We start from the raw sequence: 17,480 nt of genomic DNA, 5'->3' as shown, positions 1-17,480 counted from the left end.
CTATGGCCAGAAGACATTCAGAGACTTTCATTGAAAGAGCCACAAAAGGCTCGGTCACCAGAAAAGGCCACAAGCAAGCAGTGTCCAGAGGCTTTCAATGAAAGAGCCACAAAAGGCTCAATCATCAGAGGGTGCCCCCTGCCGATTGTCTCTGGAGATAGCTCCGTCGTCCTTGTCCAGACGGAGTCTAAGGTCTTTGATGAAGTTACCCTTGGCCTCCAGTTGGCCGGCTAGGGACTCCTTCTCGCTCTCCAGCACCTCTAGCCTTAAAGCTATGGACTTCGTTTCCGAGCTCCAGGAGGTGAGAAACGACATCTTTGTGATAAAGCTCTCCCTGCAAGGACAAAAACATTGAGAACCAGGGAACTTAATGAAAAAGAAAGGAAAAAGAGGGGGAAGAAAGGGAGAAACACCTCCTTGAGGTAGAGCTGGTAGCCTTCGACAAAATGCCTCAAAACAATCCTCTCCACGTCTATCGGTTGGAGAGGAGAGGGCCTGCTAGAAGCTTCCACTTCAATCCATGAAAACTTTTTTGAGAAATACAGAAAGCTTACAACGAAAAAAAGAGAAGGAAAAGAACCTGAAAAGTTATTTGGAAAAGAGGGCTAAGGTGTCCTTTAAATAGAAGATATAGCAGCAGGTGAAGATCATGTCCCTTGGAAACCCACTACTGCCTGAACACGTGGCACCATAGGGGATGCGACGGGACTAACGCCCCATCATGACAGTGACGTTTCCTTTCCCAACATCTCGAATCCCCATGGCAGGGTAATAATTTCATTCGCCGACTAATGACCTTTAAACTCTTTTTGAGGACGCTTTAACTCCCCTAGTAGAAAGACTCGGACTCTTCACCGATAGTAATAAAGAATCTCTAAGAAAATGATCAGTTCTGAACTTTCCCCACTAAGTCGAAGGTTCCCAACACTCGAACTTCCCTCACGATAGTTACTTCCCCAACCCATGAAAGGGTCGGAGAAGTAGGGGGCAATATGTTAGGGATAAAATCAGTCTTGTCCTTCACGACCTGAACACATGTCGAGAGATGATCCGACGGTCAGCAATAGATCACCTTTCGCTCTCCTTTGGTAACAAATCTCATGATTCCTTTGGCCACGTCAGCCAAAGTCGTTAGAGATCGGATCTCACGATCACATGATAAAGACATCAGGCTTCGACTGGTACATACACTGAATATGGTTCTGTTAACTTCCTAACCAACTGGGAAGCGACACGTAGGCCTTACACCAATGTAATATGTATGATCCCCTTTTAAAAGAGGACTCTCCAGCTCATATGAGGGAAGAGAAAGTAAACACACATAAGAATTCTCTCCGGTGCGTGATCCCCATCTCCATTTTCTCCGGCCAATTTCCAATCGGTGAAAGTTACGTCTTCTATAGCTAGTTTACTTCTCGTCATCTTTTCTTATCTTAATTGTTCAATGTAAACATTGATTTCTGGTTTAAATAGTAGAAATATTTTAGAGTTTGATCTCCAAGATCTTTTGTTTCCTCATATAAGTGTGCAGGATAAGTACGGTAAATCTCTACCAACCGTTCGATCTTAGAACTGGAAATCAGCGTTAACCGCCTCCGTTATGAAGCTGCAGACACAACAGAGTGCCACACCTCATAGGCTAGAGAGTTTTGGCAGTGGGGACATAAAAAATTTCATCGGATTGAATCTGCTGTCATTCAGGGGCGCTTGTGACCCTATAATGGCAGAAAGATGGATGATGCAATTATAGAATAATTTTGAGGGGACTGCCAAAATGAGCAGAAGCTGATGTTTTCTTCTTTTATGCTTGAGGGAGAAGCAGAACATTGATGGAAGCTGGTCAAGCCTATGTTGCTATACAAAGTAGTGCCGACTTGGGAGAGATTCATAATGGTTTTCTATGATAAATATTTTCAAATCAGTGTTCGATTTCCAAAGGAGGTGGAATTTCTTTAGTTGGTGTACAAGTTAACATGACTATAACTCATTATGTGTTCCAAACTAGCTAAACCAGCTAGGCTTGCTCCTCACATGGTCAGTGATGAAACGCGAAGGACCAAAAAGTTTGAGCAAGGCTTGAGACCAACAATCCTAAGCTGGATATCTACATTCAGATCTCAGTCATTAGTTGAGGTGGTGGACCGTACTCAAACAATCAAGAGAGACTGCAAAGAGTTTAATCAATAAAAGCAAGGAAAAAAGGGGTTATGCTACGGAAAACAAAAAAGATGATTATACTGAGCAAAGAGAGAATGTGGTCAAATAGACCACCAAATCAAAGACTACCCGGTTATGACAGCTCAAGGACAGTAAAAGCCGACAATTCTAAGAAGAATCCTTGAACTGGCCCACAAGATGCACAACCATCATAGTCGATGATCCAAGGTACTATTATTATTTTCCAACGTAAAGCTAGAGTTTTAATTAACTATGGTTCTACTCATTCATATGACGCACCACATTTTACCTGCCATTTACTAGTAGAGCCAACGTGTGTGGACTACACCTATGTTGTTTCTACTCTCTGGTAATTGATGTAGTATACCGGTCAAGTGTTGTGAGAGTGGGCCAAGAAATTCTTCTTTGGTAGACTTAGTACTACTAGAGATTTAAGATTTTAATATTATATTTGGTATTGGTTAGCATCCTATCATGCTTCGATTGATTGCTATAGGAAGATAGTCACATTTTTATATGCCTAATCAATATTTAGTTGGGAAGGTGTGAAGAAAGATTTTCCACCCTGCCAGCTGATTTCTGTTATTTGTGATGATATTTGTGTTGATCGCCTTTTAAGGGTTGATTTGGCCAACACATTGAATTTACTGTAGACACGCGTGTCGTTTCGTGTCCGACACAACACCCATGTCTAGGGCTGCAACAGGGTCGGATTGGGTCGGGTTTTTCAAAACCCTAACCCAACCCTGGATCCCATTATCTCGGCCCTGACCCGCCCTGACCCTGAGTCACGGCCGGAAAACCTCAACCCATTACCCGCCCTCCAGGGTATTGTGCTGGCCCTGGCCCACCCTGATTGGCCCTGATTGGGCAGGGCCGGGCCGGGCCAGCCCTAATTGACCTTAGTGCAAATACTTGTTAAGAGTGCCAAAAATAAAGCAACCACTTATCATATGGAATAAAATGATCAATAAACAGAGAAAGGGAACAAAATAAGACAATATGAATTCAACAACATGCGGGCAATAGAGACAATTAATAATAATAATCTAAAGAAACATCAATCCAAGATAATAGAAAACATTAGCAAAAGAAACATGCACCACAGATGGTTCAATTCTATAATAGAAAACTCAGGGTCGAGCTGGGTCAGGGTACCCGAGGCATGAACCCAAAACCCGCCCGACCTGAGTCAGGGTCAGAAAAAATGAACCCTGACCCGCCCTCAGGGTTAGAAAATCCAGCCCTGACCCTGTTCGGGCTTAGGGCGGCTCAGGGCTGACAGGGCCAAACTTGCACCCCTACCCATGTCGACACGTGTCGACACTCTTTTTAGACACTTTGAAGTGCACCACTAGAAGTATCAGTAATTTTATATATATGTACGTGTATGAGTGTGCCATTATTTCTAGATTTTTAGGGGTTTCCATATCAGATACCTCGTATCTGTGTCGAAACTCGGCAAACGAATCTGTATCCACAAATCATTTTAATATTATATTTGGTATTGGTTAGCATCCTATCATGCTTCGATTGATTGCTATAGGAAGATAGTCACACTTTATATGCCTAATCAATATTTAGTTGGGAAGGTGTGAAGAAAGATTTTCCACCCTTCCAGCTGATTTCTATTATTTGTGATGATATTTGTGTTGATCGCCTCTTAAGGGTTGATTTGGCCGACACTTTGAATTTATTGTCGACACGCGTGTCGTTTCGTGTCTGATACAACACCCGTGTCCACACGTTTCGACAATCTCTTAGACACTTTGAAGTGCACTACTAGAAGTGTCAATAATTATATATATATGTATGTGTATGAGTGTGCCACTATTTCTAGATTTTTAGGGGTTTCCATATCAGATACCTCGTATCTGTGTCGAAACTCGGCAAACGAATCTGTATCCACAAATCATTATTATTTGTACTTTCTAAAATGAACTTCTCCGGGCATAGCCCTAAAATGAGGCTTGAAGGATGACATGGCTAGAATCATATCCGATCAAGGCGAGTTCAATGGAAACTTATCTTTTCCACTTGGATCAATGGCTCTGATCACATCTAGGGCCCAAATAATGGCTATCTTTCTGGAATTGTTCTACATATTTGTATCAATTTTTTTTTAAATAATTTTTTTTATTTCAATTAAATTCATTATTTTTCTGTCCAGTCAATCACGCCTGTATCTTTTCCTAGTTCTACCACGGAACCATGACTATGATACATCTATCCATTTGAAGAGATTTTATATGACATTTGGCCATATAAACTGGTATTTTTTCAAAAAAGTACGGTATGACCCACTCCATAGGACTATCCAAACCGTCATTTTGTTTGGCCAAAAATCATTTCCATAGGATGATTCCAATCCGTATGATCTATAGAGGTCCTAACCCTCCGTATGATCTATAGAAGGACTGCGCACTATGGAATTTTCTATAGATCGGAGGGTTAGGATCCTCATATGGAAATGATTTTTGGCTTACGTTGTGGCCCAAAATATGGACGGTTAGGATAGTCCTATGGAGTGGGCCATACCGTACATTTTAAAAAACATGGATTTATATAGCCAAGCATCATATAAATTCTCCATTTATATCCTTTTGGGGCTTTTCTTCTATCACGTTATGGTGTCCATGCATATATACCTTCATTTTCTATTGAGTCAATCACGCCCACATTTTTTTTGGTAGGTAAGTTGGGGGTTGGCGGGGGCCAAAATCAGAATTCTAGATTTTATGGAACTTTGACTAAGACAGTTCGATTTTCCTTTTTTTGGTCCTTAACTATCTATTAAACGAACAGTGTGGATGGTAGAATCATATTGCCACATGAGAACGATATTTGCACATTCAATGTATTATAAGGATAGAGGAATACATAGAGTTGAACATAGTAAAATAAGATATTGAAAGATTTGGTTGAAATTATTCGTTTAGAAATTTTCCGAAAAGCTAATCATAGGTTCTAAGGGCTCTGATTCTCAGTTAGAAGAGGACTCCACTGGATTATTCTTTTATTTTTTATTTTTTGCGTACTAAAGTAGCGACTCATGAATTTTATAGCTCCTTTTAGGGGGAGCCCCCTTGTACCGTATTCATGGTTACTCTCTTACACCGGAGGGGTTGTCGCACGTAAAAATAGAAGGAGAATATATCATTTCAATATAAGTATTATAATTTTGGGTCCAAAATGGACACCCATAAATTTAGGCGTGAGTCGCGTGACATCCATATTCTGTCGCATCGTGCGAATTCCTCTCGATTTTTGGGCCTCAATAATCCTAAAAAGATGGACAAAATATCGTAGTAGTATCTAGAATCCAATATCTCGTTTCCCCTAATTCTCTCCAAGGAGCAGGTAACCGAAACAACTCTAACGTACCATTCATCTTTCTTCGAATCTCTTCGCAAAAACTCCTTTCTACTTTCGCTTTGATTTTCAAAGAAACTGTGATTTTCGTTTCCATCTACTTCCTCGTCGATTCGTGAACAGAAAAAAACAAGTAAAAATTATCCGCTTTCGTTGTTGAGGTTTGTGTTTATTATTTGTTGTATATCTAGAAATCTTCTGGAAGTTCTTGTATGTACCTTAATCTTTTTCTTTTGTGCTTTTATTGATCTTTCTTGATACCTTATTTCTTTGCTTAGGCCCTGTTTTTTTGGGATTTTGAGAACCGATTGTGATTCCAAAACTGATTAGTGGACCCAAATTTAAACGTAAATTTGGGTCCACTAATCAGTTTTGGACTCACAATCGGTTGCCAAAATCCAAAACAAACAGGGCTTTAGTATGTTTGAGAATATTTCCTGTATCGTTAGTTTGTCGAGTTTCTTTTTTTTTTCTTTCCACTTGAAGCGTTTTTCACATCTGTTCTTCCTTAATTAAATCTATTGCGGGGCTAGTAAAAGCTTATTTGGTGGAAAATTCTTCGATTTTAAATTGTTTCTTTTATGAATTTCATCTTAATTTCTTAGACAGATGCTGATATGTGGTATAGGCTCTGTTTGGATGCATGTAGTTACCTTGTAGATTAGTGGTATAAGTAGTCAATAGGGAGGTGACTAGCATTTGATTTACCTAGAATTTACCTTGTAGAATAGTGATAAGTAGTGTTTGGTTGCCAAACTCATAGAGCAGTGGGAGGGGGTGTCATTACCAATGAAGAAAGAAAGAGAGAGAAGAGAGAGAAGAGAGAGAAAGAGAAAAGGCAAAATTCTCCGAGCCAAATCCCTCCTTTTTTGAGATATTTGGCTTGGAAAGTATAAGAAGACATTGATGCCACGTCAACAGACATGCAATTATTAGCTCTGAGACTTGTCCGGCAGTCTTCAGGGATTTTGATGCTAAATTGATGCAGTGCCAACAAGGCAGCCATGTCATGCCTAGGTGTTTTGGTGGAGTTCCAAGGTGTATTCCCGCAATAATGCTGCTGGCCCGTTTTGAACCTGATTTTTGGGCTTCTAAATGACAGAATCATGGACAGTGGTAAACTACAAAGTTGTATGTCTTTTTGAGATCTTTCTAACAAGTGTTTGTGCTCGAAAATTAGACACGTGGTTAGAAAGTTATGGTAGTCATGGAAAGTGGTAGACTACAAAATTGTAGGTCTTTTTGAGATCTTTCTAACAAGTATTTGTGCTTGAAAATTAGACAAATGGTTAGAAAGTTATGGCAATTTTAGTGGACTGTGTCTCTGGGTTCTAAAACCAGTCAAAGTTAGTGAGTTCCAATGCAATTAATGTTATGTTAGTCCCTAAGTTAGCTAGTGGAGGAGGTTGAACATATTTTCTCTTATTTTCTTTTATTTAAAGGGTTAGAAATTATCTTTAGAGGGGATTCTGGATATTGATAAACTTATGTAATTGATGGAATATAAATTGGGTTGAGGAACAAGGGGCGCTTCCGGTTCTGCCCGTGCTTCAAACAATTTTGTCTTCTTCATATTACCATATTTCTAGAGTCAATAATTTTATGAGGAACTACTGATTCTTCTCTTGTTGTGTTCTTGAGTTATAATTTTCTTCTTCTTAAGCATCTGAATTATCTGGTATCAGAGCCAACATTACTCTCTCGGGCTAGCTTCGATTTGATTTTCATGGTAGCACGAAGAGGTAGAGGAAGGCGTGGTAACCAAATGATGGAAGATTTGAGAGACGAAAGAGATGATGAACTTTAAGCGCTTCAATGACAAGTTGAGCAACTTACCATGCGACTTGAACACCAAGAGGCTTGTAGTGAGCATGGCGGATCAAGCTGTGGAGGTTCTAGTGACGAGTCCGATGTGAATCCTTTCGCCAATATTCATGAGGAGGCTAGGATGGGAAGGTTCTATCATGATTGTGACACCTTCAAGATTGATTTGCCGGAGTTTCATGGCCGTCTACAACCCGAAGAGTTTCTTGAATGGCTTAGTGACATTGAGAAGTTCTTTGATTACAAGGAGACGCCCAAAAGCCAACGTGTGAAGCTTGTGGCTACAAGGCTTCGTATCAACATGGTGGGATAAAGTTCAAGAGATGAGAAATCACAAAGGAACGCGTAAGATTTCTTCTTGGGACAAAATGAAGTCAAGTTTAGGGTTTGAGCAAAAGACAGTAGTGCTTCATTGTGACTCTTAGTGTGCATATCTTTTGGTTAGAAATGCATTTTATCATGTATGAACTAAGTATTGTAGCACATATATTAATGAAGTTGATTGTCAGAGAGAAGTTTTTTTGATACAGAACATCTATCTTGTTTTTATCAAGGTTTTAAATGTCTGTTTCGGTATGTATCTTGGCCGACACATAAATAGAAACATGTCAGTTTCAGTCATGGCTTTTGGTGAAAATCCTGTATGATGACAGTAGTTTATGGAAATGATTAAAATTTAAGATGAAACTGTAGGAAATGCTAGAATAAGCACAAATATACAGTTATAAACAGTCACATGAACAAGACAACCATACTTAATGGTTTAATAAGATCACACACCTAATGAAATGCATTTTTGTACATGTCTGGAATATTAAGATCCATTCTAAACTAAACATGTATAGAACCACTTATAGATATGCTTTAAATAACCACCGACATCCCTCTTTTAAATAAACACAAAAATTGGAAGACAACCCACTCAATTCTTTCATTTCATATGGGAAGTATGTATAATGAAGGAGTACATTATGATGATGAAAATTTAAGGGATAGATATATATAATGAAGGACCACATGATAATGATGAAAATTTAAGGGATTTTATAACAAAATAAATAAAATAATTATTTTTGAAGATGAAAAATCTTACAACTTTGTTAATTTGTAGGTCTGTGAAGAATAATTCATATATAAAAACATTAGAAGGTAGCATGCATTTATGATAACTTTTTTTTTTTGGATTTATTATTTTGTTATTTTAAAGGTTTCTGAGAAAATAAAATAAAATAATTAATTTAAAAAATGAAAAATATTTTACTTCCTCAATCAGTACATTTGGCTTGGAGAACTCGCATATAAGAAAATCAGAAGCTAACATGCTTTTATGATTAGTTTTTATTCATAAATAAACTTTTTCCCTATCTTTAAAAATTAAAACAATGAATCCATGAAAAATGAAAGATTGTACACTAATCCTTGTGCGATTGCAACAAATCAGTAATTAGTTGATGCATTCTCACCAAATTGAAGAAATAAGAAAAAAAATACAAAATAACCACTTACCAATAAAAGAAAGTGAAAGCACAATCTTCTCTGTAGACTTGGTCAACATTTTGACATGTGGACCAAATTTATATAATTTATATATTATAGTAGTAGCATTTCGATTAACATGACCCAAAATGCTACCGAAATTTATAGATGTCGACTGAAGGATTTTCATTTTGTGAGGATTGAAATGGAAACATGTCGGCTGTTTTGTGTAGGTTTTTGCTGACATTTAAAACCATGATTTTTACTTGATGCTTTGCAATTTTTAGGCAGTAAATAGGAGTGTTTTGTATGCTAAGGAGAAACTATTCTTGAAGTGGGATAATGACGTATGGTGAATTTTTTTCCTCTTATGCTATTAATATTTGCACTACCATGTTTTGATAATGAGACAAACTCACCTTGTCTTTTCCTTTGTAATTGGCTGCCCTGCTAATGCGATGTGGATGTAGGCAATTTTACCAAACCATGTAAATCGTTGTGTTTTTGTGTTTTGGTTCTTTTATTCATTATCTTCGTACTTTCTATAGATCTTGTGTATACTGTTTATCTAACAACCCTTTTTTATTATCTTCGTACTTTCTATATTATTAAGGCTGCAATCCCAGCTACCTACGCTCCTTGCTGCCAATAATTTCCCAATACAATTTGTTGAACTATGATTATGACTAATGAGGGGACGACAATGATATGTAGCATTTAGCACCATAAACTACCTGGCTGTTACCTTCACATGAAATATAAGGTAAGGCACCTTTGATCTTTTAGTCTTTCATTATGACTGGAGGAAAATTTTACAAAGACAAAGCTAATATCGCATGTTAGTGTATCTTCGATCAGTATTCCCTTTCTGTTTTATTTGGAAGACGAAGATTCATATTGCCTTTTTGTGCAGTTTGTATTCCCTAAATCCTTTCAACAAGCAGCATGTTGGGTTTACCTCTTTCCTCTGGAATTAGTACATTGGCAGGCAACTTCAGAAGAATTGAACAATTTCTCCTGCCCGTTTTCACTGGCATATTAATGTGCAAGTTTGTAAGTATTTGCTTTGAATTACTACCTTGTTGTGAGATATTAACAATTTCTCCTGCCTGTTTTTGCTGGCATATTAATGTGCAAGTTTGTAAGTATTTGTGATGAATTACTACCTTGTTGCCTAATATTGTTCATGTACTTGCAGTGTACTTTTACATAACAAGAATATGGGTTGTCTATACATCCATAATTTCTATTTTGAACAGCAATGCATTGAATTAAATGATAATGCCTTTTTGTGATAAAATGTTCCACATGTTTGTTTTGGCATGGGTAGCAAGAGCACTGTTTTCTATAGGTTTTTGACACTTAGATTGATCTGTAACATTTTTATCCCGTAAGGTATGTCAAGATTTTGTAGTTTTACTCAACAAGAGGTATGCATGAAATCTTTCAAAATGTCTTGAATACAACTGGAATTTTGAGGCAATGGAAGCTTGTTATTACATGATGCCTCTCATCCACCAAAACCCTTTTGTTCATTATGCACATTTTGAGTATTTGCACATCATAGCTATCTCTTTATCTTCCATACAATCAGTTGTCACTATCTAGTACAGCAATATTTGTCTGGGATTATTGAGAGATAATGGGTCATCACCTTGAAATGGATCAAGAAGCAACAAAGTTGGCGTTATTTTGTAACTTTGTTTGAATGTTGTTAGAAGAAGCGGGGTAATTTACATACCCGATTAGGGGTATTATTGACCTTTCACATGTAACCCTGGTGACACACACACACAGATATATCTATATCTATATAATACAGCTTATAAGAGGGAGAGCGATTCCATTCTCTCCTCTCTTTCTCCTCTACTTCTCTTCTCTTTCTCTCCAGTGGAGCTTCGAATACAAAGAACATGGTATCAAAGCTATAGGTTTTGATTTGGCTTCACGTCACCTCAACTCAACTTAACAAAGCCTTTGATTTGGCTTCACCGTTCGAAAAAAAATCTATAGGTTCTGATAAGTGCTGACGGAGTGAAGAAACAAACAAATTTGAAAAATAAGTTGGGTTTTCTGTTGGATCTGCACCCCCGTCCTTGTTGACCTCCCCACCCAATCTCTTCTATAGCCGCCCTCCCCTCCCTTGGGAGCTGCTTCCTACCCACCCTTGCCCTCTCTTGTTTCCGCCCCCCCAACCCATTCCTAAACCCATTTTGGGGTCCCCCCCCGCCATTTTCCTTTTTCTTTTTTGAGTTTATTGTGCTTTGATCCACCCATCACCAACCCACATTGCTATTTGGATTGCGAGCTCCACTGCCTTCCTGTTCTGCTGTTGATTGTTACTTCTCTCCTCCTTCGGGGTTGTGTTTGCCGTGCGCCTCTGCTCTTCGTGATGCTTGGCTGATTTCTCTTTGTGGTACTTCTTCATTTTCTTTGGTGTGTCCCAATGGGACTTGGATTGCTATGTGCTTCGCTTCCTATGGCTCTGTGGTTTGCGTCTGCATCTTCTCAGATTTTTCTCGCCTGATTTGTCGTTTGTCGTGGTTGCCGTTGCTGTGGTTTGGTTTGATTGTTTATTTTGTGATTCATTTGTTACTGATTATTTGAGTAGCTTGTGTTGTGGCACTCCCATCGAGTTCGTCTCCTACGGATATTCCCACTCTTCGGATGACCTCTATTAAGATGGATGGATCGAATTTCCCACCTTGGCGTATGGCAGTTCTTGCCTGTGGAAAGATTTAATTTATTGAGTGTGATCCTGGTCCTCCTGATGATGAGTTCGATGCCAATTGGCTACAGTATGATGCTGTGAGCCTGACTCTTTTGTGGAATGATGTGAGACAAAAGTAGCAAGTGATGTACCTCAACTCCTCTATGGACATTTGGCAGCGGGCTGAGGCTCTTTATTCTGATGTCAACAATGTCCCGCAATTGTGATGTCTATTCCGTGCGGTTTCATCTAAAATTTGGTGACAAGTGTTGAATTTCTATTCTCAGTTCATAGCCTTGTATGAGTAGCTTGACCTGTATATGCCCTTTACTACGGATATTACAGTCATGGCCAAGCCTCATGACTTGCGGGTTGTTCAATTTCTTGATGCCTTGGGGCCTGATTTCCTGTTGTTTCGCTAAATTGTTGGCTTAGGGTCCCTTCCATCCCTTGATGAGGTTTTCTCTTGGTTCCAGCGCTCTATGCGGGTTGAGGGTCCGCTTGACTTTACTCTTGAACATGCTGCTTTCCGTGCTCAGTCTGGGGGCGATTGTACTATTCGTGGTGGACGTTCTGGTTGTGATTCAGAGGGAGTCTGGGGGTCTGGAGGCCGTGGATCTAGTTTTTGCACACATTGTGGTCTGGAGGGTCACTCCGTCGACTTATGTTACGATCTGCATCCCGGGTTGAGGCCATCTCAGTGCCTGCCATGCGTCTGTTCCTGTGGCTGAGAGTTCCTCCTCTGCTCAGATCGAGCCTATCGATTCCTTGGTTGTCTCATGGGCCGCATTTCTTATTCTACTTCTCTATTTTTTTCTACTTTTATATTTCTAATTCATTTTTTCTTTTTCTTTTTTCACTTTTTCTTCAGACAAGGAGGCTGAACAAAATGAAATATTGGTGTTTAGTCATCTAATGGATGCAATTTATATGGGTTTTGATTGATTTTTCTAATGGGTGTTTTCTGTTCTGAAACTAGGGATTAATGTTCCTTGATGAAATTTTGTTTTTTTAATATTTATTGTGTTGTTGTGTTTAATTTTTTGTATGGGTTCTGCACTATAAGATGTCGCTGATAATGATTTGGGTGTAATTTTGGGTCTAAATATCAAACCCATTAATATTATATGAGCAGTCTGACCAATGGACATTAACTATGGTGTTAATAGGCTATTTGGTGAAATTTAGGCCCTGTCCATTTTGGATTTTGAGAATTCATTTTGCGTCTAAAAGTGATTAGTGGACTCACCCTTTTTTAAACCCCTTTCACTTCATCTCTCTCTCTACCGATACCTTTTCCTTACCCCTTTCACCACCTCATCCTTCTCTCAACCAACACCTTTTCCTCACACCTTTTTTTTATTTTTTTTTGAAAAATGACGAATTTTATTGATAGTAAGATACCAAGTGGGACCAAGAGTCCCGTCCTATTACATGATATGATAAGTAGCCAAGCCGAGCAAACCCAAAATCCGAGCTAACACACCAAAATAAACAATTACAGTTACATGTCCTTTCCTTCCCTACTTCCTACCTGTAATGACTTACAAATATAGCTCAAACTGCAACCCTCTACGTCTTGAAGCCTTGCCTTAACCCTTAACCCATACCCTTGGAAATAGACAAACTTAAGAACAACTCAGTAGAATAAAAACCATACTAGAGATGAAGTAGCACATGAATAGTATCCAGATTAAGTCTAGTTTAGGCGAAAGACATAATCTCTCAAGCCAAATCTGTAGTTCCTCTGGAAATAGGTCGAATGCATTCTCTTAACTGTGTAACCATGCCACTCATCCCTCTAAAGTCAAAAACTATAACTCTTCTCCCCAATTTTGAATCACCCCATCCTTCCCTTCATCAACACCTTTACGATTCCTTTTCCCCTTCGCCAGATTGGCTTTCACCTTCCCATTTTTCCCTTTCTACATACACTTTCCACATTCCATTTTCCCCTTTGCATTCCCTTTCACCTTCCTATAAACCACCTAATTGTCTAAGAAGCAAACTTTGTCAACCCCTGTTAGAACCTTTTCAAGAATTCAAGAAGCCCATCACGAGTTCAAGATCCTTTCAATAACCTCATCTGATACTGATGTGGTATCATAGTTGCTTGTATAATGATCTTTCCGCTACCATCCTGCATTAGTTTGGTATCAGAGCCTGAGTGAGAATGTATACTCAGTATAGTGAGATTTTGACGGGCAGATATGATCCTATGGATTGTAATCGTTACAGTATAAGCATTAAAGGCATACCATATTTTATGGAGTTGCTGAATGGGAATGTCTTGATTGGTTAAATGCATTGGAGAAGTATTTGTGGCAACATATCGCATTCGATGACAATGATTTGCATTGCCCGCTAACTTTGGTTGGGTATGCCGGAGAGTGGTGGACGACAATGGAGCAGCAACAACGCCTAATGTGAAACCCAAACCCATTCATGATTCATTGGATCGACATGAGGGAGCTATTTGTGTAAAATTTTGCGCCGAATATTTTTCAAAGATACCAAAATCGACTGTCTAGAAGGATTCAAGAGGAGAAAGCCAACAAATCCAAGACTCGTACAATGAAGCTATCCACTTGTCGTAAGATCTAGAAAATGTATCATACCAAACATTCATAGAAGAGACAAGTGACTTCAGCCATCCAGATACAAGTTTGTGCGTGAGGATTGATGGCGCAGAAAGTGCTCAATTTCAAACGATAGGCAAGAGCTGCACTCATCATCCAACTATAATTCCAACAATATGTGGCTCGCTTATGTTACTTACGAATTCACAAAGCGACGATCATCCTTCAGAATTGGTTCTGTCAATAGATAGTCCGTGAACTTTATATGAGGATCAAGAGAGCAACATCGTCATCCTACACACTTGGAAGGGGAAAATGATTTGACTTAGTCAGCAAGATCTTCAGATCACGACAACAAAGTCATCGATCGTAGTATTTGGACCCCTGCTGAAAATTTACTACTTACTCGAAGAGACACGGGCAGAAGTCTATAGACCTAAGGAAGCTGAGGACCAAAGTTTCCTTCAACCTAAGCTGACAAGTTACGAGTAACAAGTCAAAGGTTAACCTTGTGATCACATTACATCAAAACAAAAGCAGTGTTTGAAGTTACTTGTGCATTTGAAATACTCATTCTGTTGGAAGGGCCATCCGTTTGTAGATTGTACGAGGATCAGAGATGACAAACTCCCATCGTGATGCCAATCATTATATTCGATGGGGTCGAATTTTTTAAGTAAGGGAGAATGATGGGGACTGTCCTCGGCCCATATTTTAATTTTAAGTGTTTATTTATTATAGAAGAGGTGTCATTATCAATTAAGTGGAGTGCAGTAAAGTACTTTTGGGGTCTTTATCAAAACTATTAAAAATAGTAATTTTGCACTTACTAAAAATAGTAGAGTCAAGTTTACTAAAAATAATAAGTCTAAGTTTACTAAAATAGTTAGTTTGGGTTTACTAACGATGGTAAGTTTGAGTTCTAGTTTGTAGAGATTTTTTAGGTAAGTTGGGTTAGGAGTTCTATTTTGTCTCAGATTATTATTTGTCTTATTAGAATTGGTGGAGTACACCTAGCCAAGTTAGATTAGAAGCTCAAGCTCAAGTTATATTAGTTGTTCAAGTCTTATTAGAATTAGGGGATTAGTTCTTGAAGTTCAAGTTTTATTTTGTCAATAAATGTAAGGCCTTTGGCTACTTTTGAGAACACAATAGAGAATATGAGATTGCAATTTGCTTCCATGCTTGAATGAATCCTTACTCTGGAGAAGACGCATTGGCATGTTTGGTTTGCAAGAATGATCTTTCCACCTAGATAGGGCTTTCCTAGGAACACCTTTTCTCTTCAATTTCTTTCTAAGTAGAGGGCTATGTGATTGTTTGGTTCAAAATAATGAGAAGAGGAACTCTTCCATAATAGAGTGTTTCTTTTGTATGGATGCATGTCACGTGAGAAAGAAAAATACACATTTCATTCAAATGATTTAACATGAGAAATGGGCACTTAATTAATATTAATTCAATAATGTGATATATGTACCAAGACGACTTGTGGGTTAAAAAGGCCTAAAATCATTTATATTCACATGTATGCTTCATTATTATTATATTGGCTGAAGAGACTAATTGGAAGAAGAAAATTCCACCTGCATATTATTATAATATGGATTATTAGTTATTACTATATTGGCTTACGAGACGATTTGGCATGCCATGTAAAAGACCATTTGGCATGTCATGTAATATCATATTTGTTGAATAGACCATCTGGCATGGCTGAAAAGACCATTTGACAATTTTTCTATGTATTATTATAATATTTGAACCAAGCTTGGTTAAAGGGTTTTCGATTCCAGGAAGGGATTCAAACAGTCCCCACCCGGACCGGCAAGGTTATGGTCGGCACAGAAGGGCGAGAATGAGGGCCAGGCTACACCGAGTCTCCATGCTTACTCCTTCTGGTGGCCAGAATCTGGCAATAGTCCTGAAGCAAGAAAACCCCCTAAACGCTCCTCCGATGATGGTCAGATTTGATGGGGTTCTTCCTCACCGGGCGTGTCGGGAACTCAGTTGGAGAGTCTCCGGTAACCAAAAATAGGCAGTGCAACAACCATCAGAGAGCCCGAAACAGGTTCGATTTCGCTTTTTTATGCCTTGCAGCCAACCACCGGAATCTATCCTGTCGCCGACAAGTTCCTTGATAGTTTAGGATGGATCGCCCTGGCTGGGCTATTTCTCAAGTTCGGCCGGCTCACAAATGGCAGAAATCAATCATCCACTTTACGGTTTAAAAACCCTTCGTCTTCACATTCTTCATGGTTCAGTTGAGTCGACTAAGAAGTGCGAGAACTTAATTGGGATGCCCCGATAGTTCTTTCCATATGGAAAGGAAATCTACATCCCATGTCTTAAGATGGAAAGCATTTCCACGATTTATGAGTGCTTTCCTATCCTCATGGAAACTGTCTTCCACCTAAAATTGTCTTTCTTGGGAAACCAAACAATGGAAAGTGGCAAAAAAGATGGAAAGAGCTTTCCTTTCCAGGGTTTTCCACCATGTTCTTGCTATCGAAACAGGCCTATTGGGATGATCTCTTTCTCCCTCTTACTCTCTCTTTACTTTCAATCTTTTTTTTTAAAATTTTTGTGTATCTTTTAGCCGCACACCCCTTACCTTTGTAATCTCCTCCCCTCCCAACCCTACCCTTACTTAATCCACTTTCTTAAAACCCTTTCGCTCATCCTTCCCTCGACCAACAACTTTTCCCCACCCCTTTCCGCCACCATATCCTTCCCTCCACCATGCCTACAAAAAGCAATATTTACGGCTCACTGCCACTCGTTCAGGGGCGACATGGTAATTGCGCCATAAAGAAAATTAGAGGTTAATCCTTGCATACTCAACCACTAGAAATAGGGGTAAATCCCAAAAGGTAGGGGATACGATTCCGAAAACATACTATTCCTATTGAATTTTCCTTATCTGTTGCTGTCACCGACTTAAGCATCAGAGGGCCTTCCTGGAGAACCCCCCTCCAGGTCGGCCTTCTAACCGTTTTCTCGTGTGTGTAGGTCCAAAGTAAGGTCGCCTACTTACTCTTCGCCTCCAGCTCAGCCACTCACAGATTTTGACAGCAACACATCCCCTTTCCACATTCTCTTTCCCCATTTCCCCATTACCTTACACCTTCACTTTTCCCGATCTCTTTCCTTACTCAATCTATAAAACACTCAATTGCACAAGAACCAATCTTTATCGGTCTTTTCCTTATCAAAAAAGGGAGGCCCACGATCTTGCCATTGTGGGGTCTGGGGAGGGCTAGATGTACGTAGCCTTACCCCTTCTTTGCAGAGAGACTGTTTCCGTGACTCGAACCTGTGACCACTAGGTCACAATGGAG

At 39.2% G+C, this 17,480-nt stretch overlaps 1 protein-coding gene across 6 annotated transcripts in view; it reads left to right on the top strand.

The window, feature by feature from the left end:
• The first annotated feature begins 5,316 nt into the window (after positions 1–5,316).
• LOC143880260 (TRAM, LAG1 and CLN8 (TLC) lipid-sensing domain containing protein) overlaps positions 5,317–17,480 on the top strand; it is a 48,649-nt gene continuing 36,485 nt past the window's right edge. The window contains exons 1-3 of one of the 6 annotated variants that reach the window (XM_077383101.1): positions 5,317–5,538; positions 9,464–9,613; positions 9,764–9,903. In XM_077383101.1, the coding sequence (XP_077239216.1) occupies positions 9,796–9,903 (108 nt within the window). In that variant the 5' untranslated portion in view covers positions 5,317–5,538; positions 9,464–9,613; positions 9,764–9,795. The other 5 variants (XM_077383096.1, XM_077383097.1, XM_077383098.1 and 2 more) reach the window with 5 other exon arrangements.

This window comes from Tasmannia lanceolata, unplaced genomic scaffold (genome assembly GCF_043159265.1).
Source record: "Tasmannia lanceolata isolate RefF3 unplaced genomic scaffold, GAP_Taslan_0.1 ptg000006l, whole genome shotgun sequence".
Classification (NCBI taxonomy): domain Eukaryota; kingdom Viridiplantae; phylum Streptophyta; class Magnoliopsida; order Canellales; family Winteraceae; genus Tasmannia; species Tasmannia lanceolata.
Note: the sequence above shows the minus strand (reverse complement) of the source record. Positions and strands in the feature narration are given on the sequence as shown.